Source organism: Aquarana catesbeiana, linkage group LG05 (genome assembly GCF_042186555.1).
Source record: "Aquarana catesbeiana isolate 2022-GZ linkage group LG05, ASM4218655v1, whole genome shotgun sequence".
NCBI lineage: Eukaryota > Metazoa > Chordata > Amphibia > Anura > Ranidae > Aquarana > Aquarana catesbeiana.
Genome location: NC_133328.1, coordinates 528,301,582 through 528,326,547, shown reverse-complemented (window position 1 = coordinate 528,326,547; position 24,966 = coordinate 528,301,582). Strand labels below are relative to the sequence as shown.

The 24,966-nt window shown below is 42.8% G+C and overlaps 1 protein-coding gene across 2 annotated transcripts in view; it reads right to left on the bottom strand.

Moving 5' to 3' along the window:
- Positions 1-24,966, bottom strand: part of LOC141145226 (NXPE family member 1-like) — a 146,633-nt gene that overhangs the window by 81,666 nt on the left and 40,001 nt on the right. For both annotated transcript variants that reach the window (XM_073631728.1, XM_073631727.1), the window contains exons 3-5: positions 21,991-22,682; positions 20,374-20,438; positions 7,960-8,175 (exon numbers count right to left, since the gene is read on the bottom strand). In XM_073631728.1, coding sequence (XP_073487829.1) covers positions 7,960-8,175; positions 20,374-20,438; positions 21,991-22,682 — 973 coding nt within the window. The remainder of the gene's footprint in view (positions 1-7,959; positions 8,176-20,373; positions 20,439-21,990; positions 22,683-24,966) is intronic.

The window sequence follows — 24,966 nt, the reverse complement described above, 5'->3', positions numbered from 1 at the left end:
AGACTAGAAAGAACGTCAGGGGCAGGCGGAGTTTCACGCATGCGCAGTGTCTATAAAGCGTAACACGCGTGCGTAGTACTACGATCTGTGAGCAGAGGAAGGAGTAACGGAGGCGCCGATCGTGATAGCGAAGGCAAGATTTAACTTTGGGCCTATACTGCTTCTAGATGGAGGCCTGTATTTGCACAAGTTTAGAAGACTTTAGGCTGACATTAGGGTTTGTCTTGTGTTGTGTCTTGCAGTGAAAATGGATATCTTGAAAGATAAGGACTTTATGCCAATCTTCATAGATATGTTCAGGGAGCTGCCTTGTCTGTGGCAGACAAACCACCCTGAATATAAGAACCAAACAAAGAGGAAGGCAGCGCTGGATAATTTGTTGGAATTTGTGAAGACGGTGATCCCCACGGCAGACATCACCTATTTGAAGATCCTAATTGGTGGCCTGAGGAGCACTTATCTAAGGGAGCGCAAGAAGGTCCAGGATTCCCAGAGATCAGGAGCTGCAGATGACATTTATGTCCCCAGGCTGTGGTACTATGACAGGCTGCAATTTCTGGAAGGCCAGACTGAACCCAGGCCAGCACTCTCCACTCTTCCTTCCACGCTTCCTTCCCCCCCAGCTGAGGCTTCTGATGCCCAACCTAGGCCTTCCAGGCAGCAACATGTGGAGGAGCCCAGCTTGAGCCAGGTATAGCATTCCTCTAAATATTTATGGTTGTCCAATCAATGATGTTAATTAGATGTTAGTTTGGAGTACTAATTTCTGATTGTGATTGATGAAGCAAACACTAAAACCATGTCCCTTTTTCATACACAGGGAAGTCTCAGCCAGGAGGTGGCCAGGCCAAGCAGGCTGCCCAATACCCAGGTCCCTCCCCTCCACCTTCAAAGAAAAAGTGCCAGGAAGAGCAGTAACCTGGAGGAGGCTGCCATAGGCCTATTTTGGAAGGTTACAGAGGCCCTGAGAACCCCCCACACTGTGGAGGAGGACTTTGCTGGCATAAGTGCCTGCAAAATGAAGCAGATGGAGGAGGGCCAATGACTCCTATGTGAGTTCCTAATTTTGGAAGCTCTCAATAAGGGGTTGAGGGGCCAAATAACATGTGCTACCCACATTTGTGACCTCACCCTCCTCCTCCTCCTCCAGGTCCTACTCCTCCTCCTCCTCCTCCTCCAGGTCCTACTCCTCCTCCTGCCACATCTCCAACACCAGAGCCACAGCCGGGAAAGAAGCATGGAAGGAAGACCAGAGAGTGATGGCCCTGGGTTCAGTCTGCTCTGGCAAAATATGCAGCCTCTTGTATGACCACAGCCTGGGAACATACATGTCATCTGCTGCTTTCCGGATCTCTGGGACTTCTGGACCAGACTGCACTCCCTTACATATGGACTCCTCAGGCCACCAATTTTGCTGGAAAAGAATTGATGTCTGCCCTGGGGGTCAAAGGCTTCGCCAATTTATGATATTTCTCCAGCGTTGCCTCCCTCTTTGTTTGGTTCTGAGCCTTTAATAAAGGAATTTTTGTTTCAATTATACTCGCCTATGTGTGTTTTCCTTCAAAAAGGACAGTTTGTTTGTGAGGAGGCAGATACATTTCAAAAATACAATGTGAAATTAACAAGGGACACCAACACCAAACAATCTCCTTGAGATTAAATAATACAAGATAATAATGGTGTTGTGGTAACTTGACACACAAAACACACACAAAAATATTATGGAGTAAAACACAAAAAAAAACAAAAAAAACACAGCCTTGAAAAAAATACAAACCCAAAAAAAAGACAAAAACAGCCTTGAAAAAAAAAAAATTAATTTAAAAACAACCAAAAAGAAATGTGGTCAGATGTGACAAATCAAAATATATTGAGGGAATCCCAAAAAAGAATAAAGAAATACGTTTGTAAGAAGTCTGTGTGAATATGAGCAGCAAAACTACTTCATTCTTCTCACATTATAAAGATGAACAGAGTGCGCTGTATTAAACTATTTAAAACATTGCAGCGTGACGAAAGTGCTGTATCCATTCCGAATGCTCAATTTACCAGACAGAGCTGTTCCGTCTCAGAATTTCTTCTGAGCATGTGTGGCACTTTGTGCGTCAGAACTGGCCACACACGGTCGGAATTGACGCGATCGGATTTTGTTGTCGAAAAATTTTATAGCCTGCGCTCAAACTTTGTGTGTCGGAAAATCCGATGGAAAATATCCGATGGAGCCCACACACGATCGGAATGTCCGACAACATGCTCCGATCGCACATTTTCCGTCGGAAAATCTGACCGTGTGTACGGGGCATATGTTATATTGCAGCTATTTGCTAAAATCATTTAAGTTCATTTTTTTCCTCAGTAATGCACACACAGCACCCGATATTGACAGAAAAAAAAACAGAATCGTTGACATTTTTGCAGATTTATTAAAAAAGAAAAACTGAAATATCACATGGTCCTAAGTATTCAGACCCTTTGCTGTGACACTCATATTTAACTCAGGTGCTGTCCATTTCTTCTGATCATCCTTGAGATGGTTCTACACCTTCATTTGAGTCCAGCTGTGTTTGATTATACTGATTGGACTTGATTAGGAAAGCCACACACCTGTCTATATAAGACCTTACAGCTCACAGTGCATTTCAGAGCAAATGAGAATCATGAGGTCAAAGGAACTGCCTGATGAGCTCAGAGACAGAACTGTGGCAAGGCACAGATCTGGCCAAGGTTAAAAAAAAAAATTCTGCTGCACTTAAGGTTCCTAAGAGCACAGTGGCCTCCATAATCCTTAAATGGAAGAGACGTTTGGATATTAAAGGGAACCCTGCGCCAATTTTTTTTTTTTTAATGGCGTAGGGGTCCCCCTCAAAATCCATACCAGACCCTTCAGGTCTGGTATGGATTTTAAGGGGGTACCCCGCGCCAAAATTAAAAAAAAAAATGGTGTGGGGTCCCCCCAAAAATCCATACCAGACCCTTCTCCGAGCACGCAAGCTGGCAGGCGCAGGAAAAGGGGGGGAAGAGAGAGTGCCCCCCCTCCTGAATCGTACCAGGCCACATGCCCTCAACATGGGGACAAGGTGCTTTGGGGGCTACTATTGTTCGCTATTCGGTGAACAGACGAACAACCGATGTTCGAGTCGAACTCACTTTCGACTCAAACATCGGGCTCATCCCTAGTAGTAAACCACTGCAATAAAAAATAAAAAAATAAATCCTCTCCCCTGCAAAATTATAGCATAATGTGCTAGTATACTATACAACCGTGCCCCATTAGTTGTAGCCTCTGTGCCCATAGTATGCAGCCACTGTGCCCCGCAAATGCAGCCAACTTTGCTCCATCAATTGCAGCCTTTGTGCCCATAATATGCAGCCAGTGTGCCCGCCCGCTAACCCGCTGTCTACCCTATCATGGTGGCGTGTCAGGCGGCGAACTGTGGGATGGTTAACCCAGTGATGGATGCTGTGTCCTCCAACTCCTCCGTGCATGTCTTCTTCCTGTATTCCTTGGTGCCAATGGGATCGCCTCTGCCTTCAGCCAATCAGGTGCCTCCTGATTGGCTGAGAGGCAGTTCTGTGTTAGCAAAGCAAATATTAATTTGCTTTGCTAACACACCTGGGTGCACTGCCAGCGTAATGGTATGCGCTCGTAGTGCACCTTTTTTTAAGCCTATTAGAGCCTATGGCTGTAATCAGGGGCTTCAAAAACACCCCCTCGCTGTTGTAATTCAGGTGCTGGAAAAGGGGCCGGATGCCTGAATAGGGGGTGGCTACAACAGCCGTGGATAGATTCATGCAATGCATGAATCTATCCATAGTGCACAGAGGAGGTGGCTGGAGAGAAGGGGCGGCGCCCAAGCGCCCCTAATGGATGCACCGCCACTGATATGATGTGAGCATCCTTTGCCTTCAAAACGCCATCAATTCTTCTAAATACACTTGCATGCAGTTTTTGAAGGAAGTCGGCAGGTAGGATGTTCCAAACATCTTGGAGAACTAACCACAGATTTTCTGTGGATATAGGCTGTCTCAAATACAGATAGACTTGATGATTTTGAGATCAGGGCTCTGTGGGAGGAACCATCATTTACAGGATTCCTTGTTCGTCTTTATGCTGAAGATAGTTCTTAATGACATTGGCTGTATGTTTGGGGTCCTTGTCCTACTGCAGAATACATTTGGGGTCAATCACATGCCTCCCTGATGGTACAGCATGATGGATAATATCTGCCTGTATTTCTCATCATTGAGGACACCATTGAGCCTGACCAAATGTCCAACTTAATTTGCAGAAATGCAGCACCAAACTTGCAAGTCATTAGAACAAATCTGTGGATATTATTAAAGTGCAAAATCAAGTGAGTATCCACAGCACAGGTGTGAAGAACATCTGAGTAGCATATATAAGAGACATTGATGACAAGTGTTTGCATATAGAAACAGAAGTCAAAAATACCATCAGCATAGTTTAAGGAGTGTTATGCCCCGTACACACGGTAGGATTTTTCCGACAACAAAATCCGTTCTCGTAAATTCCGATTGTACAAAGTGCCATGCATGCTCAGAATAAATTACGAGACGGAAGCACTCGGTCTGATAAAACTAGCGTTCGTAATGGAGATAGCACATTCGTCACGCTGAAATTTTTTAAATATATTAATGCAGCGCATTCTCTTCTTTATAATGCTAGAAGAATGAAGTTGTTTTGCTGCTCATATTCTCACAAACTGATTTCTTTATTATTTCAATGTACACGTTTTGTGGGTGCAACCCCTTCCTCACAACTGAAGTAGGTGAGAGGAAGGGGTTGCACTCCCAAAATACGTCCATTGATCCCCCATGATGGGAGCTAGCACATGTTGAAATTAGGCATGGGATCAGGAGGGAAATCCCCATTTTGAATCCCAATTTGTGTGCATCTTCAAAATTTGGCTTTTACAGGGGTGACATCACCCCATCTGATGAAGGCAATATCAACACAGTTTGGACATACTAATGTCTGATATTGAATGTCTGATATTGCCTTCACTTTGTCAAAGTTGAACTTTATAAGTTCCTGAGTTGTGTATGTTCTGTTTGGAAACATGCCTGTTGAACCAAAAAAAGACTATTTCTAACGTGACCAAAAAAAATGTTATACAACAAAGATGTTGGTTTGTGGACATATCAGTTGCAATCTTATATTAAGGACGGAACCCACTTACTTGAACTCCTTTCTGCATACAAGTGGGAGCCAAACTATGTTTTCCTCTCACTTGATGTCAATTCATTATATACATCCATTCCTCACTCTTTCGGGACTATTGGCTTTGGAACATTTCCTAGCTAATTTTGCTCCCTTTTATGCAAACCTATCTATGGGTTTTTGGGAGAATCTATATGTTTTCCAAATTAACCCCTTTGCACAAAATATTGTTTTTTTTCAGTCGCTACATCGACGATATAGTCATAATCTGGGATGGTTCTGTTGATGCGATTGACCTTTTTGTGGAATACTGTAATAAGAATCAATACGGGCTGTCTTTCACGTTTGTCACCAATCCCAATACGCTACCGTTTCTTGAATTAGGTCACGATGAGGTCACCTCCACCATAGTCTCAAAAAACTATATAAAACCTACTGCAGGTAATTCTTACCTTCATTACAACAGTTGTCATTTTCCTAAGTGGATCAACAATATTCCGAAGGGTCAGTTCTGTCAATAGCGACAGAACTGTACGAGAGAGAGCGACTATGTTGATCAGAGTTTGTTACTGAAAAAGAAGTTTAAAGATAAGGCTATCCTTAAGCTCACGTTGATCAAGCCTTCCAATACTATCTAAAAGGAAAACCTCCTAAAGTGTCCCGTGAACCAGACAATTATACTACACAGTTTATCACTACCTTTCATTGTAACTTCAAAAAAATGGAAAACATCAAAATGTTTTCCCACTATGCGGGTCGGTACCACCTTCAATCGCTCTCCTATGTTCTCCGAATCTAACCCTGAGGGCTGTGTAAACTAGGCCGCATGGACAGCTGAGCCCATAAACAACAAAATCTGAAGAGCAATTGTAAAAGTCCTTCAATTCATATGTTTTCCCTTTTGTGGTAAAGGACTTTTGACCATGCTGAACGCATTTGCACGTTTTGCATAGGGGCTTACGGCACTGGAACATCCCAACCAGTGGGATGAGAACAGGCTTTTCAGAGGGGTTGCATCTAGATTTAATTGTACTAGGAGCTATTTTTGTTTTCAGATTAGGTGCCCTATGGTATGTGACTCTCGGTCTCTCTGGAATGAATGGTTTCAATAATGGATCCTGCAATTGGATGCTCCAATGTCTGTTCATGCGAGAGAAACGTTCTGGATCTATAATTTAGACGTTCTCTCGCCTGGCGGAATTAACGAAGGAATTGAAATTTCTACCATTTTATAAAAATATAATATAACTTACTATATTCCTTTGTATTCGTTTTTTACTTTTTGGCATTATCTCTAGCTTCTATTGGTTGTTTTTAATAGTATTTACTACACCTAGTCTCATTGTTCTTAAACATGATGTTTTTTGTTTTTTTTTCACGCCACCTCTGCCATGTGTTTATGTATTTAATTTTTTTCATGTCACCTCAGCCATGTGTTTATTTTTTATTTATTTTTTTCACGTCACCTCTGCCATGTGTTTATTTATTTATTTATTTATTTCCATTCCAATGGTAACATTATATTACATATGACCTTCGTCCAGAACTGCTTATATGATTGATTGTTTAATTACCCTGTTTTTTTTATAATCGTTTAGTTTTTAGCTTCATATTGTGTTGTTTGTTTTATATACACGCCCCTTTTATCTTGCTTGTTACATGACCCTGCCCGCGTTCTCATGTCAGCCCTCTATAAAGTCTAGTCATGGTATTTCTATTTGAATCTGATGACAAAGGAGCGCAACTTGCTTACATCGCCAAGGGTGCACGCTCTCGAAATGCGACCAGCTTTGATGACGTCATCCGTCCGCAGCAAGCTGTCCTGTGCGTTCCACGCCTCGCTCTGAGGACGCTCTGCGGAGCCAGCGTCCTCCTTCTGCCGGAAGATCTCACAGTTGTCAGCAAGGAATCCACACTGCTTAGGACTCGAGGAATGCGTCACTGTATTATTAATACCATACCTGTTTATTCCTACAAAATGTGAGTTGATCTACATCTATTATTAAAAGCGTTATTTCTAAAATTCTGCACTCAGAGGCGCATCTCTACTTGTGTTTTGTTGCTGGAATTGAGGAATTGGTTTCTACCCTATCATGATGGCAGCCCTGTTTGCATTTTTTGGATGCTTTTTTTCCATTTTCACAATTCCTAAATAGACTCTTTTAGCCGATATTTTTATGGACTGACCAGACTCTATTTTTATCATTACTTTCCTTTTTTTTTTTCTTTTAGCAGATTTGTATCAGAATGTATGATGTCTGACTTGTTTTGCGCCTATACTTGTTATACCATGTGGGAATAAACCTCATGAAGCAAATGTGAAGTGTCCAGCATATACAAAGCACAGAAGTATAATAGAAATGACCATCCTCATACAAGATGACCTATATTCAATGTTAAGCTGTCAAAGCATCATCAATGGGGAAAGAGGAGAAGAAAAAAAAAGGGAAGAAAGGAAAGGGAAAAAGCAACAGAAAATATATCTTTTTGAAAGCATTTTTACTTTACAGCATTTCTTCACACCTGCCTAAAACTTTACAAACAGACAGGGTGAATCTTCATGAGAAAGCCACGGACAGCAATAAAAACCTGACATCCCTCTTCACTCTATCCAAAATTAAAAAAAAATTAAATACACTGTAACAAAAGTCGTTACACATTTTTTTTATCAATGAAGTTGTCAGTAGAAACTGGGACCTGGCTGTCCTGACAACGCATCCTGGATTTACAGTTTCACCAAGGAAATATCACACTCTTTTATATTGTTTCAAACGTACTTTTGATGTGATCCTTAAAATACAGTATCCACTGTCTTAGAGTTGAATCACCAAACAGATAGATGAACTTCCATTTCAAGCATGTGTCCAGTTCTTCCAGATTGTCATACTTCAGCATACTGCATGTCTTTGGATACCATACATCCTTCATGACATATCCACTAGGATATTCTAACTTCATTCCAAATGTGCATTTTTCTTTTACTTCAGTAACACCTACGGAAAAAAAAGACAAATTATATTTGTTGGTTTGCCTCAAAATATGTGTAGCCCCCTGGTCCTAAACTGGGGCTATTATGTAAATTTAGCTTTTGGCTGAGCTGTAAACAGCTCAGATTGATTGGAAAGAAAATAAAAAATACAGCGCTAGCAGGGGCGGACCGACAACTCATGGGGCCTCTGGGCAATAGGAGATTATGGGGCCGGCCCCCGGGCAATAGGAGAAGATTATGGGGCCCCTGGGCAACAATGGGGTCATACAAAAAGGCAATGTCTAAGAGGGAGAGCATCCCCAGTGAGCTCCTGCGGGTGATTCCTCCCCCCTCCCTCTGCTCACTGACACTGCATAATGCGAGTGCTCACACAACCACGGCCGCCCCATCTGCTCCTTCCCCTGCATCCTCATTGGCAGGGAAAAGAGCGGGTTGCAGGAAGGACTCCACCAGGATTCTCAGTTACTGAAAAAACAGACTGATTTCTCCCGTCCTTAGGACAGGAGAACCAGCCTGTAAATTCCAAGAGATGCCAGACCAGCGCTGTCAATAACAGGGGTAGGACAGCAAGAGGAGGCTGGGAAACCCCACAGTGGCAGAACACCAGGGCCCGGTGGCAGGACAACCTTTGCAACCCTGATAGTTCTCCCATTGCTTTGGACCCTTATATTTTCTTTGTATGCTGGTGACATATATCTCTTGTTTTCTGCCACCCTGGAGAGGGGGCCCAATACAGTAGGAAGGGAGCTCACTGCAGAACATGTGAAAGGGCTGTTGTGGGATGGTAGTAAAGGGCCCCAGGAGAAATATATATATATATATATATATATATATATATATATATATATATATATATACATATATATATATAAAATTTCATTTTATAGTTGCCCCCTACTTTTGTCCCTGTCCCCCCGTGTGCCCCCCCTAAATATGAAAGCTGGAGACGCCACTGCCGGGCAATAGGAGATTATGGGGCCCCCAGGCAATAGAATATGGGGCCACACAGTATACACACACACACTCACACAATATACACACACAGTATACACACACAGAATACACATACACACACTGAAAAGGTACTGGAGAGGCGGGGCAGCTATAATCTTGGGATTTAAAAAAAACACAGATTTTTACATACTGTCCCTAGTTTTATTGAGGCTGGCAACCCTGATCGGGCCCCTTAGTGGCATGGGGCCCTCGGGCAGTGCCCGAATGGTCAGTCCGCTCCTAAGCACCAGAGATATTGATGGAAAGAAGTAAAATGAATTGAGGAGTTTGGGTAAGAATGCTGCTGCTAACTTGTCAGTGATACACTGATAATGTTATTACAAATAGAGGAGCAGCGCAATCTCATACTGTCTCAACTAAACCTATTACATCCACTAATAAGCCTAATAATAAAAACTGGTATATAAACCGTGTTCCATTGTTTCCCAATAATTTTTTGCATGTAAGCGTTTCATTTTTAGACACATTTATTATGTCTATATAATATTGTTTTTACACTGCACAGTTTATATACCAGTTTTTATTATTAGGTTTATTAGTGGGTGTAATAAGTTTGGTTGAGACAGTATAAGATTGCGCTGTTCCTCCTTTCTTTGTAATAGCTCAGATTGATTGTACATTTTATCTGGTCTTTCCCTAATCTCAATTAGGTTGTGCAATTCTCACTGTCGCCAGTAGGTGTAACTGGTACCGCAGGCCAGTATGAGGTAGTACAACTAGGTTGAGTTATGATCATTTATTCTTCTTCCTGCCAGCCCAGTCGGAGGTTCTTGACCACTGGTGCATTCTGGGAGAGGATTTATATTTGGACGGGGCCATGTGCTCGCTCTCTTCCCTCGGCCCCTCTGGCCTGAGGAGGTGCTGCTGAAGTGAGCTCTGCGTGTAGACCCAGAATGCCTGTCTGGGGCCTACTAATCCTGAGCTGGTCCTTAGACTGTCTTGCCCAGCGTGGAAGTAGCCAAACCAAATTGAGAAGACCCAGGGGAGGACCCTTGCTGGAAAGAGCCAGGATGAAGGCTGGTCTCTCAGGAGGACGCACCCACATCTGAAAGGTAGGTTCGTCATGACCTCATATAAAGTTCCAAACTTTCGTTTTCTTTACATCTAAAACGTGCTTACACAGTGCTCCCGGCTTAAAGGTTCTGACACTGTGAAGCTGAATCTTGTTCTACATCTGAAAATGTGTTTGCAGTATCACCGGGTCAGCTTAAAGGTTCTGGTACTGTGAAGCTGTATTTTTGCTGGATCCAAGGAGTCTGTAAGTGGTCTGCTAACGGTATCTGAGACCCCATACCCTCTCTCCTACTACCTTCTTTCAAGTTCCACATTAAAACTTTGAAAAGATCAAAAGTGACTGGTGCCAAATTTCTGTTCAAAACTCCCCATTATAGCCATGGACTCAGCCCTGGGGTAAATGCTAGCTCGCCCCCTGACTCTGGAGGTTACACCCTGCCTTCAGTAGACCCAGGGGGGTGCTACGTATGCTTTTGATATTTATGTATGTTTATATATACACGAGGTGCAGGCACACAATATTAAAATAAGAATCACTGCAGGTGTCAGGATCACTTAAGTGCTCCTGCTCCTCATTCCAGCATCCGGGTTGTGGCTATTGCATTCTCCTTGTCTGTGTCCACCTACAAGGTGATTGATGTGGTCAGTCACCTGTTATAAGCAAGCCAAACATTCAGTTCCTTGCTTGTGATAGTGAATGATACCTGTGTTGTTCCTGATTGAGCTCCCTGTCTGTCTGCCCTGCTTTGCTAGTTTGGATTTCCCTGTGTATGACTTCGGACTGGATTATTGGACTATTCCTTGAACTCAGCCTGCCTTTTGCCTGGACTGTCATAGAACCATGCTACCTGTCTGCTAACTGCAAGTTTTTCCTGGCTTTGCTCAGTTAGCTTCTGCTCTGGTGTGGTGGCCAGGCACTATAGCATTATGTATAAGTCCTGGGGGCAACCAAGTACCGGTAGGCTTGCTTGCAGGCAGGGAAAGGGGGCTGCTCTAGGTGAAGCACACAGTAGCCAGCTATAATGTCTGACCACCCACGTTGGGGTAGAAGTGACAGCAGGTTACCAAAAATGGTGTAAATTACAACCTCTCTCTTATAAAACCCTTAAATTATATGTAAACCCTAACAACATACTTCTGTCATTTGCCCCCTTTTGGTCTGTTAAAGTGGTTGTAAAGGCAGAAGGTTTTTTTTTATCTTAATGCATTTTATGCATTAAGATAAAAAAAACTTCTGTGTGCAGCAGCCCCCCTCAGCTCCCCTAATACTTGCCTGAGCCCTGTCCAGATCCAGTCATGTTACACGAGATGTGTTTGGCTGTCCAGGACTCTCCCTCCTGATTGGCTGAAACACACATCGGGTGCCATTGGCTCCCACTGCTATCAATCAAACTCAATGAGCCAATGAGGAGAGGGGGGGGCTGAGTCGTGGCTCCGTGTCTGAATGGACACAAAGAGCAGCGGTTCCGCTCGGGTCCCCCATAGCAATGTTTTTGCTGTGGGGGCACTCAGCAGGAGGGAGGGGCCAGGAAAGCCAGCGAGGGACCCGAGAAGAGGAGGATCGGGGGCTGCTCTGTGCAAAACCGCTGCAACAGAGCAAGTAAGTATAACATGTTTGTTATTTTTAAACAAAAAAACAAGACTTTAGTATCACTTTAAATATACTATTGATAGTGCAAAAAGTTACCCGATCATACTCCCAACATCTAGTGATATCCTGTGTCCTGTGTACTCTGCAAGTGTTTTCTCAAACAATGTTATCAGGAAGTATGTTAGTACTATAGCTCCCCTCATGTGTTAGAGAGAACAGGTGAAAGGGGAAATATTCAGTAGTTCCAGAACAATTCCAGTCCTAATATGACAGCTCTGCTACTTTATAGATATAGTACAGTGAGTGTGTGTTGTCACCTTAGGACTGGAATTGTTGCTGTCAGGAACACCAGGTAAAAATGAGAGAAAATAGGTGCGAAAAAAGAAAACTAATGCAGCCACAACATCTAAGGACTGGTAAGTTGCAATATAATAAGTTCTTGTTCTTGGGTTGAAATACAATCATTTGTGATATTATAGGGTTTTCACTCAAGTGTAGTGTTTCTGTCAAGTGCAGACCAGCCAGGAATGTACCTTTCAGGACTTTTGGCCCTCTTTCATTTAAAAAGAAAGTACAGTTCTAACACAAATAAGAGTACCCTGTTCAGCATGCTTAATTCAGCCTCCTAACTTACTTTTGCAGTGCTGCTACTCTGGTCTTATATTTCGGCCTCTATCTGGTCCTCCAGATTGTATCACAAAATTCAGACTCTGTGTCAGCCTCTCTTGCAGCTCCCTTCTGCACTGACCCAACACTCTGATCTCTGGGCGGGGGAGTGCCTGTCTACCAGGTGGAGCCCTGAATCACCACCAGGCCCTTTATTAAAATAATTGTGCATACCTGCATAAGCAGGCTGCTGGTCTCCGCTATGACAAACACAGGGTTACAGATTTCACCCCTCTCAAGACTCTTCGAAGTCTCTGTACTCCAGGATCCATTCTAATCCAATTCAATTACTAATCCTAGAGAAAGCTGTAAAACCAGTTTTCTCCACTCAGAGTAGCCATCCTGGAGCCTCTCCCTCTGCATCGGTGATAACCCTGTGTGCCATTTAATCCTAACAGAGTAGCAGAACATAGTACATGTGTTAATAAGCATACATGTGGGGTTTTCATATCAGGAAGGCCTGTCAATTTTTCACTAACAAACTTCTCTTCAACAAACACCCACTGCTTTCTCTTCATTCATCTAACCTGCAGCAGAGAGTTGACTATACATCCATTTATTCAACGTGTGACAGGTATCTTTTGTGTAACAGTATGACCAAACAATTACGGCAAGATTACATAGCATTGGTGTTGAACGTGTATAGAAACCAGCTGGTGGGGGCGTGGCTTGGCACGCAGCTGAGATGGCAGCTCATTGAGAGAGCTCTGAGGCACACGCGGAGGTTCTCAGCCTAACACCCGACCTAAAACATACAGATGCCGGGCAGAAAGCTCCACTGGACCCCCCCATCCAGGACACGCCGTAATTCGGCTTCAGCTAACGCCAACATAGCTGATATTTTCAGACACAACGCGGCGGCCTGTAGCGGGATCACGAGAAGCAAGATGGCGCCGATGCCTCAGGAGGAAGGAGAGAGCGAGGACTCCATGTCAGCTACTGAGGACACAGGCAGGGGTAAGTCCAGACCGGACCACCCGCTCACATTCGCAGACATGTCAGTGTTTGCAGCGGACATTAAGGCCACGTTTTCAGCTGCCATAACAGACTTGAAAACGAGCATGATGGTGATAAATGAAAAAATGGTGGCGGCCGAAAGTGCAGGCAGACACAGGGACAAGGCAATACACAATCTGGAGATAGTGACATCCAGCCACATGCAGCACTTTATTAATATGAATAGACACATTGAAGACCTTGATAACAGGGGGAGGAGATGCAACATCAGGGTCCGGGGGATCCCGGAATCGGTGGATCAGGATCAGATCACCCCAGCTCTCCGGAGAGTCTTCAATAGCCTGCTTGAGAGACAGGAAGACACAGAGATTGAATTTGTGAGAGCCCATAGAGCTCTCAGGCCTAGAGGATCGGATACCGCACCGCCTAGAGACATAATCTGCTGTTTACAGAGTTTTGCCACCAAAGAGGAGATCCTGCGTAAAGCGAGAAGAAATGATCAAATTATCTTTAATGGCGCCACGATTATGTTATTTCAAGATCTATCACAGATCACACTGAGAAATAGACGTGCACTGCGCCCTCTACTGGAGAAGCTAAGAGCAAAGGACTTGAGGTATGCTTGGAGATTCCCCTTCGCCCTCACGGTCACATATAATGGACATCAATTTATACTACGCACACCGGCTGACCTCCCGGAATTCTGCGAGTCACTAGACCTGGGACCATTGGAATTGCCAGATTGGTACACGGAATTTCTGCAACCACCACTGACCAGGAGTCCTCCCTCTTCCCCGCTCTCTTCCCCAGACAAAAGACAGCTGAAGAAACACAAACAAAATAGGGACAACAATACCTATGCTGATACCCCGAGAAGATTGGCTGGTCCCTCCAGAGCCCAGGAATGTGAATAGATGATCCATCCCACTGATGCTTTAACATTGTCCCATGCTTTGCTTGCAATATATCCTTCGTCACACAGGTATGCCCACCACATGTGCCTACACTCATAGGCCACTTACCCCAGGAGAGATGAACGTTCTGGAGGACGCCAGGCGGATCGGCGGATCTGACAACAACCTAAAACCAGCACTCGGTTCATCATACAGCTTATGTGTACAGGAAACTGGAACTTTCACAAGACACTGAGAAGACCTGCCAGACGCACTATCTGTTCGATTGATGGGATGGCAATAACACTGGTTGTGAAAGTAGATATGCCCTGGACGTGGCTCACTGTTACACACATGAACCCCCCCACGATCTCACAAACTCCTTTTGGGATCCCCAGGAGATAATATATTGTGGTGGAGGGGGGGTCTTCTCATCCCTTTTTTTTTTTTTTTTGTGTTGTTCTGCCTCTGGGTTGCTTGGTGTTGATCCAGACTGTTAAGCTTGGTTATGGTCTGACACTTAATAAGGGGGTACTCCTATGGGTGACAATTAATGCTTACTATTTAAGATAACGGTTTATTATCACATTTATTACAGTTATACCTATGTGATCTATAGAGTTAATTTTTTCACACACGAGCCCGAGTTTATCCATGACACACCTAGGTCGGGTGTAAACAATATACTACCATTAAGTTTATTTAATTGAACCAACGTGTGTGCCCCGTTGAGGTAGCTCTGATTTAGTTTTTACAGGTTTCCAATTAATTGGAGATTAGACTGCCTCTAGCTGTGGTCGCCTCCTAGCGACTCCACAAACATTCCTGACTCCTCTGGGAGAAAGGGAAGATATTCGCATTACGTTTGGTGGATCCTCTCCTTTGGGGGCGTCGTAGTTGCTTCTGGAGAGTGACACACCATTGTAATACCCTCCCGCTAAAAGTATTCTCTCATTCTTTCTTTTTCCTTTCCTGTATCCCTCTCCTCTTACTAAGACTCCTAACTGTTTAGTTTTCAGAAGGTACCCACTTGGATAACTAGAGGAGCCCAATCTTAGATTGGACTATCAGTCGCTAACCTTTAAATAACAGTTTTGTCTTCACAGCTCCGAACTTCAGCCGTCTCCTCTTCCACCACCAATATGGTCTACTCATCATTGGGGGTCCGACCCCTTGTGATCTCACACAATATCAGAGGTTTGAACATCCCCGAACGACACTCCACCCTCCTTAGGGAACTCAAAAAAGGTAAGCCTCAGTTTGTGTTTCTACAAGAAACCCATTTTAAAACAAACAACATTCCCAAAATAACGAGTCCGCAGTTCCCGAGGGCTTTTCACGCCACAGCTGATTCTAAGTCAAAAGGGGTCACGATATTGGTGGGCAGAGACACACCCTTTAAACTGACTGAACAAGTTTGTGACCCTGACGGACGATATGTGTTCCTGAAGGGCCTGTACAATGATATACCAGTAACCCTGGCCAACGTGTACTTTCCGAACAAGACACACTTGACTTTCTGCCAACAAATAGTGGGGGGCTACAGGAGTTTGCCAGAGGCTGCCTAATACTAGGAGGAGACTTTAACGTCCCCCTAAGCCCTCTGTTGGACACTTCCAATGGTAGGACATGTATCACCTATAAAATTTTGAAAAAAATCAAATCACTTCTAAAACAACTGCAGTTGGTGGACTCCTGGCGCTTCCTCAACCCAGACGGTAGAGACTATACACACTTTTCAGTCCCACACAACAGATATGCCCGATTAGATTGCATCTACGTCTCCCAAAGGGACCTTTCGAGAATCTCTGGTGCCCGAATAGGTTCCCAAACAATCTCGGATCACGCCCCCATCTCATTGTCCCTGGACCTACAGAATACAACCAGACAACAACCGACATGGAGGTTAAATCCGTCTCTGCTGACGGACCAGACACTCCTACCAGTCCTTACTAGTAACCTCACTGAATTTTTCAAACATAATAATACACCTGGGATAGATCCCTTAATAATGTGGGAAGCACACCAATGTACCATGAGGGGAGTACTGATAGAAATGGGCTCCAGGCGTAAAAAAGAAAGAGATGCTCAGGTAAAGAAACTACTCAACCAAATTGACTCACTGGAACTATTACATAAACAATCTCTCTCGGAGGCCTCAGCCAGGAGCCTTCTTGAGGCCAGGAAAGAACTACAGCTCTTACTTAATATCAAAGCCAAACGGATGCTTTTCTTTAAGAGACGACTTTATTATGAGGCAGGCGATAAAGCTGGTAGATTCCTGGCAAGGGCTCTGAGAGAACACAACGTGATTAATAGGATCGCTGGGATCAGAACTAAGGAAGGACAGCTAGAGGTATCTTCAGAGGCGATAGCTAAACAGTTCCATGCTTTCTACACGAAGCTCTATAACTTGCCACCACAACATAAACATCAACAGATGACAGGGGACAGAGCACAAATCATACAAGACTATATAACTAAAAGTGGGCTCCCAGCTTTGTCTAAGGTTGATATAGAATTTCTAGAAACCCCAATCACATCAGCTGAAATTAAACAGGCCATCAAATTGCTCAAAACAGGTAAAAGCCCAGGTCCTGACGGGTACTCAGCCATCTATTACAAATCTTTTATAGATATCTTAACCGAACCTTTAAGAGAGGCTTTGAACTCCTTATCCAGGCCAAGAAGTGTTACACCGGGTTTTCTTTCAGCTCATATCACGGTTATACCGAAAGATGGTAAAGATCCCGAGGATTGTGCTAGCTACCGTCCCATCTCTTTGCTGAACCTGGATGTCAAATTGTTCGCAAAGATATTAGCAATCAGGATGGGACTGTTGCTTACAAAACTAATTGGTTTGGAACAAGTGGGTTTGTTGCCAAACAGAGAGGCCAGGGATAACGTAACCAAGGCACTCTTGCTAACACATGCAGCTAGGCAACGGAAGATCGAGGGCTTTCTCCTCTCGACAGATGCGGAGAAGGCCTTCGATCGCGTGGCATGGGACTTCATGATGGCGGTTTGTGGAAGGGTAGGCCTGGGCCCAAACATGCTGAATTGGATTTCTACTCTTTACCAAGACCCGACAGCAGAACTAAAAATAAATGGCATTTTCTCAGAAAAGGTACATATAAAAAATGGGACTAGACAGGGCTGTCCCCTATCGCCCCTACTGTTTATTCTTACGCTGGAACCCTTTATTAGATCAGTACAAAATAACCCCACAGTGCAGGGTTTTCAGATAATCAATAGAGAGTACAAAATAGCTGCATACGCGGACGATCTATTGTTTTTAAAAAATGGGACTAGACAGTCCCAATGGGACGATCTATTGTTTTTAAAAAATGGGACTAGACAGGGCTGTCCCCTATCGCCCCTACTGTTTATTCTTACGCTAGAACCCTTTATTAGATCAGTACAAAATAACCCCACAGTGCAGGGTTTTCAGATAATCAATAGAGAGTACAAAATAGCTGCATACGCGGACGATCTATTGTTTTTCTTAACGAACCCGGTCACCACTCTTCCCTACCTGTTACAAGAATTTACACATTATGGATATGTGTCCAACCTAAAAATTAATTATACAAAGTCAGAGGCACTGAACCTCTCGCTGCCAGATAGATTACTCACCGTGACGCAGGCTAACTCTGCATTTAAATGGGACAAGACCAAATTGAAATACCTGGGGATCTGGCTTACGCCTTCTATAAAATCAGCCTTTGAGAGAAATTTCATGACCTTTCTTAAAAACTGTTCGGAAGACCTCACAAAGTGGAATGAGAAGCTCTTCTCTTGGTTTGGCAGGGCAGCCATAATAAAAATGGTTATACTGCCCAAATTCCTGTATCTAACCCGTGCATTACCGATCGAGTTACCGCAGAAATTTTTCAAAGAATTTAATTCGATGGTCACGAGGTTCCTCTGGCACCACAAAAAACCCAGAATCAAATTAGCCACGCTGGTCAAACCTAAAGACCTAGGAGGAATTCACTTTCCGAATTTTCAACACTATTACCAGGCTTCACATATAACCAGAATCATAGATTGGCACTGCCACGATTCGATAAAAGACTGGGTTACACTAGAGGCAGTACTGGCCACACTTCCGCTTAAATACTTACCTTGGGCCTCTCTGAAAAGTCTACCCCATGCCATTCGCACACATCCGATCACAGGCACGACACTGAAGATCATGAATATGTTAGCCAAACATAGAGAGTTGACCTCAGTTCCTAGCCCGCTTACGCCCTTGACAGACAATCCTGACTTCATCCCAGGACTACACAACACGACACTCAAAACATCATCTCAGGGTAACCCCCTATTGGCAGGAGACTGTTATATTGAGAACAAATTCAGAGATTGGTCTTCCTTTAAGACAGAAAAGAATCTGTCTCAGATGAGGCAGTGGACCTATTTCCAAATAAGAAGCTACTTAGGTAAAATAAAGGAACCTCAAAAATTATACAGACCCCTGATGGCTTTGGAGTCGGTGTGTCGAGATGGGAACCCGACCGTTAGGGCTACCTCAGTTGCTTATACATGGTTGAGTCGTTCGGGAACAGACAAACTGAGTGGACACAGGAGGAGATGGTCGGAGGAACTTGATGTGGAGATCACAGACAAACAATGGAGGTACGCTGCTATTCTAGCGCACAGATGCTCTATAAGCACAAAACTACAAGAGACAAATTACAAACTATTGACCCATTGGTACAACACACCCGACAAGTTGCATAAATGGGACGCACAAAAATCAGACACATGCTGGAGATGCCGTTCAGAGAAGGGCTCACTAGCTCACATATGGTGGTACTGTTCCAAAATTGAACCCTTCTGGAATGAAGTTAAGAGCTTAATCAAAAAAATCACAGAGACCAAAGTTGAGCTGACTCCAGCGTATTGTCTTTTACACGTGTCCAATTCCTCTTTTAAACGCTACAAACATTAATTGACGATTCATCTCCTCAATGCTGCCAAATCCCTAATTCCACTTCATTGGTTGTAAACCTCCACCCCTTCTGTTAAGGAGTGGGTGTCAAAAATTAGTGAAATTTATGAAATGGAGGATACTCTGGCCCAAGACAAAGGAAACATTGAACGTTTCCACAAAACGTGGCAACTGTGACTGATTTTCAAATATTCATCAGATTTCCCTACTTAATCTGCGTGTGGGGAAGTTTGAGAAGCTCTAAGTGGGTGCCTTCTTTACCTTTTATACTCCCCATACCTTCTATACTTTCTTTATCTTCTTTGATGTTTACATACCTCTCCCCTTCCCTAATCTCTTTTCACTCACTTTCTTGACCCTTAACCTCTCTACCTCACTGGACTATATTTATCTCACATGTACTTCTCCTGTATGCATGAAGAAAAATGCTTTAGATACACACAGAAACACTATTCATATACGATACCAATAGTTTGCGTTTTGAATCATTGGCAAGATGTTTCTGGCTTAATGGACGACATAGTTTTATACAGAAATGTAATAACATTTATAGATACAAAGATGCCTTAGCGGAACTATCTTGACAACTTAAAAATTTCAAAGTTTGATACCATCTGAGATCTTTGTATCAGTTGTATACTTTCGGTTTAATCTGTAATGGCGAAAAGTACGCAGTTGCACCTGCGAAATTTGCATTGTACAGTGCGTTTATATGTTACTTTCTTTTGTTTCAATAAACTTTAAATGGAAAAGAAACCAGCTGGTTAGTGCAACATTTACCCTACTACAATAATTCACTAGAAAATTAAATATATCGTAAGTTTTAAAATCAAAAGTTTTTGATAACAGATGTCCTAGTCACAGTCAGAGCCGGAAATGTTGCAGATAGATTTGTGCACTGATTGATACATTGTCAAGTGTAACAAATACATAAAAGTAACCTGAATCATAAAGACAGTCCTAGAAATCTCCCACCTTTATTATGATTTCCTGGAGGCACTTACATCCAAGCTTTACTGTTTTCAGAAAGATTGAAGGATAAGCAAGCTCACTTTTCATCTTAGCAACCATCACAAAAGAAATAAAACATGTTGCAATAAAAACACTTACTGTTGTTGCAGGATAACACACTGATCGTGCCAAAGTCTTTCGGAATTTCAACTCTGATGTTAGACCTTAAAATCATCACAAAAAGTTATTGGTAGATAAATTGACTATAAAAACATTTAATTTGTATTCTATACTTTCAAATACTTTTAACTTAAACATGATCCCTAGGCTTCTTCGGACTTCTGAAGCACTGAACATCATAAAAAAAAAACAAAAAACAAATATATATTTCTGCTAAGGAAATATGTCTATCACATTGCAAGAACAGTGATGAAATTGAGTTTGTCAAGCTTTTTCATACTGCAGCTTCAATATATGACCAACATAAAAAAAAAAAGAAAAACACGATTTATCTCCTGGCAACTTTTTTTTTTTTTTTTTTAGACAGAGCTAGGAAAGTCTATAGCTTTTGTCAAGTCATTATTGTTGTCTGAATCCTCCTTGGGAAGAGCTATCCTCACCATCTGTTCTTGTGACAGTTTTATCACCAGAATTGAGTTAAAGCAGAAAAAAAATTCCCTGCAAAATAATATAATGTGCTAGCACTCATCGCATACTATCACATTATGAAAGACCTACCTTAGAAAGCCCTCCAGTGGCGCACTGTCACCACCAGGGCTTTCATTTTCTCCAGGTCTTCCTTTTGGGATTGTTGGCTTCGGCTGTTTGACTGGCTGAGCTGAGATGACGTCACTCCTGCACATGCCTGTGGGAGTCACGGCTGTGGCACAGCTCTCTCAATGGACAGCACGTCGTCCATTGAGAGTGCAGTGTGCATGCGCTGGTGACATCACAGACTGCTACTATAGTAAATATCTCCTAAATGGTGCACTTTTAGAAGATATTTACTGTACCTTCTTATAAGCTTACCTGTAGGTACAAGTAAACAATGGGGCTTTACTACCACTTTAAGGGCAAATATGCAATTGGACACTGTCAGCAATGAAAAACTGTGAGGGTTTTTAGCCTTCCCCTACTGTAATGAACAAAAAGTGTTTTTATTGCCATATGTGTCCCTGTTGGAAATATCCCCTCACTTCCTGTTTTACAATAATTTTAACAAGGGCAAGTGAAAGGGATTCTTCCCAATGGAGTCTGTAACAAAAAGTAAAAACCTAACAGAAGTTCTAACCCTTCCCCACTCTACTCAAAACATGGCTTGAGATACCCTTTAAGATAACAAAACAAAAATAAATACATATGCATATAGATAAAATAACTTAATTACAGTATTTCTCAAGTCTTTGCTGACCATGACCACTTACTTCATTGTATTACTTTATGAGAAATGAAATTCTATGAAATTCAGACATCACTTGCAGTTTCTACATATACATAAATAAACTTTCTTCTTATGACACTTTAGCCTCAATTAAGGTGATCTTCCAGATAATCCCCAAAAAAAGCTTTGGGTGGCTGTTACAGAATATTTTATTGTTACAAATAAGACATTCTATTTAGACTGCTATCCAGAGAACTGGCATTCCCTTGCTATGATTATTTGCAAGCTATAAAAACTTGACAGGGGTTCTAATCTTCCCTACTCTAATACATTTTAAAAAAAAGTTGGCTAAATCACACTTTAATAAGCCCATGAAGAGTGCATAATTCACTTACGCATCAAATAAACTATGCTCAAACTCAGTGCATAGAGTCTTGTCATGTCTCCGCCAGCTCTTCATATCAGTAAGGGATTCACAGTTAAAATTCTGTGGTTTAACACAGTAAAAATATTCTTCATCTCTCTGGTCTTTATATTCACAAAGCTCTTTTGTTTTGTGAAGTTCAAATCCACATTCTGCCTCTTGTACTTCTTGGTGTCTTGTAAATTTGCCCAAATGGTCTACATATCCATGCCATTGATTTCGAAACCTCCAAAGAGCTGATGATGCTTCGCTTGGGTGTATGATAAATATGGAAATAGTTATGTTACCTTCCCAAAATAATGTAAAATGGACATGATAAGTCCCATTTTGAAAATCCTCAATTTTACCAGAAGATCCTGCTCCGAGCTCCGGTGTAAACATTCTTGCTCTCAGATAGTCTCCTCCATATGTCTTCTTGTTTCCATTGTAGTCAAACATTTCAACTTGTACTATTAAATGGTCTCCAACACAGTAGCTGCTCTTTGGATTTCTTAGGAAGACTTTGCTGTTTTTAGCACTGGTTGTTTTTTCTTTTATATTAACAGTAGTTTTAGGGAATGTCTGATTAATTTGATTGAAAATGCGGTTTATTTCCAGTTGAAGTTTTGAAGGTTGTGCCACTGTGGTGTTTGATAATGTGTCAGAGACATCTTGCTTCCACCACTTTTAAACAAAATAGAAGAAAAATATTACAACCACAATTCAACAGTACATATGTGTTAAATATATAGCGTGTACTTTAATTGTTAACCTTTAAATAGGAGAATGGGCAGCACCAGGTTAGCTAACAGCAATCAAAAGATTATTGCCATTGAGGGCTAATGCCACGTACACACGATCGGAATTTTCGTTGGAAAAACCTTGGATGGTTTTTCCGACGGAATTCCGCTCAAGCTTGGCTTGCATACACACGGTCACACAAAAGTTCTCTGAACTTTCGACCGTCAAGAACGCGGTGACGTACAACATGTATGACGGCACTAGAAAAGGAAAGTTCCATATGAAGCGCCACCCTTTGGGCTCCTTCTGCTAATCTTGTGTTTATCTCGTTTTACCAGACCCAGCGCTTCCGTCTCGTACCTGATTCTGAGCATGTGTTTTTTTTTTGCGTGTTGGAATTGCATACAGACGAACGGAATTTCCGATAGGAACTTTTTCCGACAGAAAAAAAGAGAACCTGCTCTCAATCTTTCCGCCAGCAAAAGTCCGATGGAGCATACACATGGTCGGAATTTCCGAGCAAAAGCTCACATCGGACTTTTGCTGGCGGAATTTCCGATCGTGTGTACACTGCATAAGCCTCATTTATTTCAGTGCAGCCTTATATAAAATCAGCTGGCTACAGAATGTGGAGGAGGGTAGTAATCCTGCATTTGACAGGGTTAACAGCAAAGGAGCTTTCCCTGCCTATATGCAGGCTCTGCCCATGTAAAGTGTTCACTGCACAAGTAGAGAGTGGTGTGTGTGAGCTGTCTGCCACGTTAACAATAGGGATTAAACCATGTGACAGAGCTGTCTGTGTGCTAAACCGGGGAAGATTCCTGAGTGTCATCCTAACAACCCACTTAGACCTGTATAGCTGTCACGGCCAAACAGTGAGAGAGACATTCTCAGCCGATTGGGAGGAATAACCCCCAGGAGACCAGCTGAGTCCAGTTATGGGATATAACAAATAAGTAATGCAAAACATGATATTCATATTATCTGACTAAACCTTCCCAAAACTGGGGGTAATTTGGAGGGGAACAGAAGGAGGGTGGTGGAAAAAGTGGGGAGAAATAGACTCCCCTCAGATGAGGAAAGAAAGAAAGGGGTGGGCAGAAAGGTAATGAGTTGAGGAGGAAAAAAGAGGAGGGTGGAGGAGAAGAAGAGAAAAGAAAAAGGAGGAAAGGCGGTGGAGCCCCCCGACCAGGAAGCAACCCGAGCCCAGGAGTCATTCAGTCTGTGCCACCTCTTGGAGGTACGCTTCAGAAAGTAATGTTGCCATGGTCGCCAAGCTTCCGAAAGGCCTCCTCCCGGGTTACCCAGAATTGGCAGCATAGGGGAGGTTATCGGAGATACCGCGGAGTGTCGGAAGGTATCTCTGGCTACCTGAATTGTGCTTCCTAACGTGGGGTGGTCGACGATGGCCTTCGGTAAAGGAGTGGCGATCCATGGCCAGCTCTTGGCCGTGCCTTCGGAATCCTCCAGCTCCATTAAAAACCCACTGTTTTGCCCCTGCATGGCAGTGCCAATCGACCACTCTAGTAAGATGTGCTGCCCTATAGTAGGCTTTCATGTCAGGGAGGTCAACCCCACCCCTGTGCTTTGCTATATGGAGGAGTTGCAATTTAATGTGCGGCTGTCAATGCGACCAAAGTCGCAAAACATCGAGTCAATTAGTTTAAAGAATGGAGGAGGGAGGCGAATGGGAAGGGCTTGTAACAGGTAGAGCACCCTAGGCAATGCGGTCATCTTGATGGCATTACATCATACAGACCATGGTAAAGTAAGGGAATGCCAGTGGTGAAGATCCGTTTTGAGATGAAGAAGTAATGGGGCAAAATTCGCCTGATACAGATTGGCAGGGTCGGGGGTAATGTCGACCCCTAAATAGGGGATAGTGTTGGTTGCCCAGTGTAATTGGTATTTTTTTTTTGTTTAATTAGTTTTTATTAAAGAATATAACATGAACAGCATCATATACAGTTCAGAAAAGAACAATACATGTTAGTGTTGTAGACAATCAGTAGGCAGTTAGAAATGTGAATGTAGAAAAGGTACATATGTAAAGAAATATTAACTATACCTCCAATCTGGAGCAGAAGCACTCGAAAGTTATCCACTACACAACATGAAATACCTATGAATCATATATCACATAAAGGTGACACAGTCTTCCCTGAGAGAAATTATTGTATAAGCAAAATAACATAGAAACTGAAAGTAGGAAAGAGAAAAAAGAATA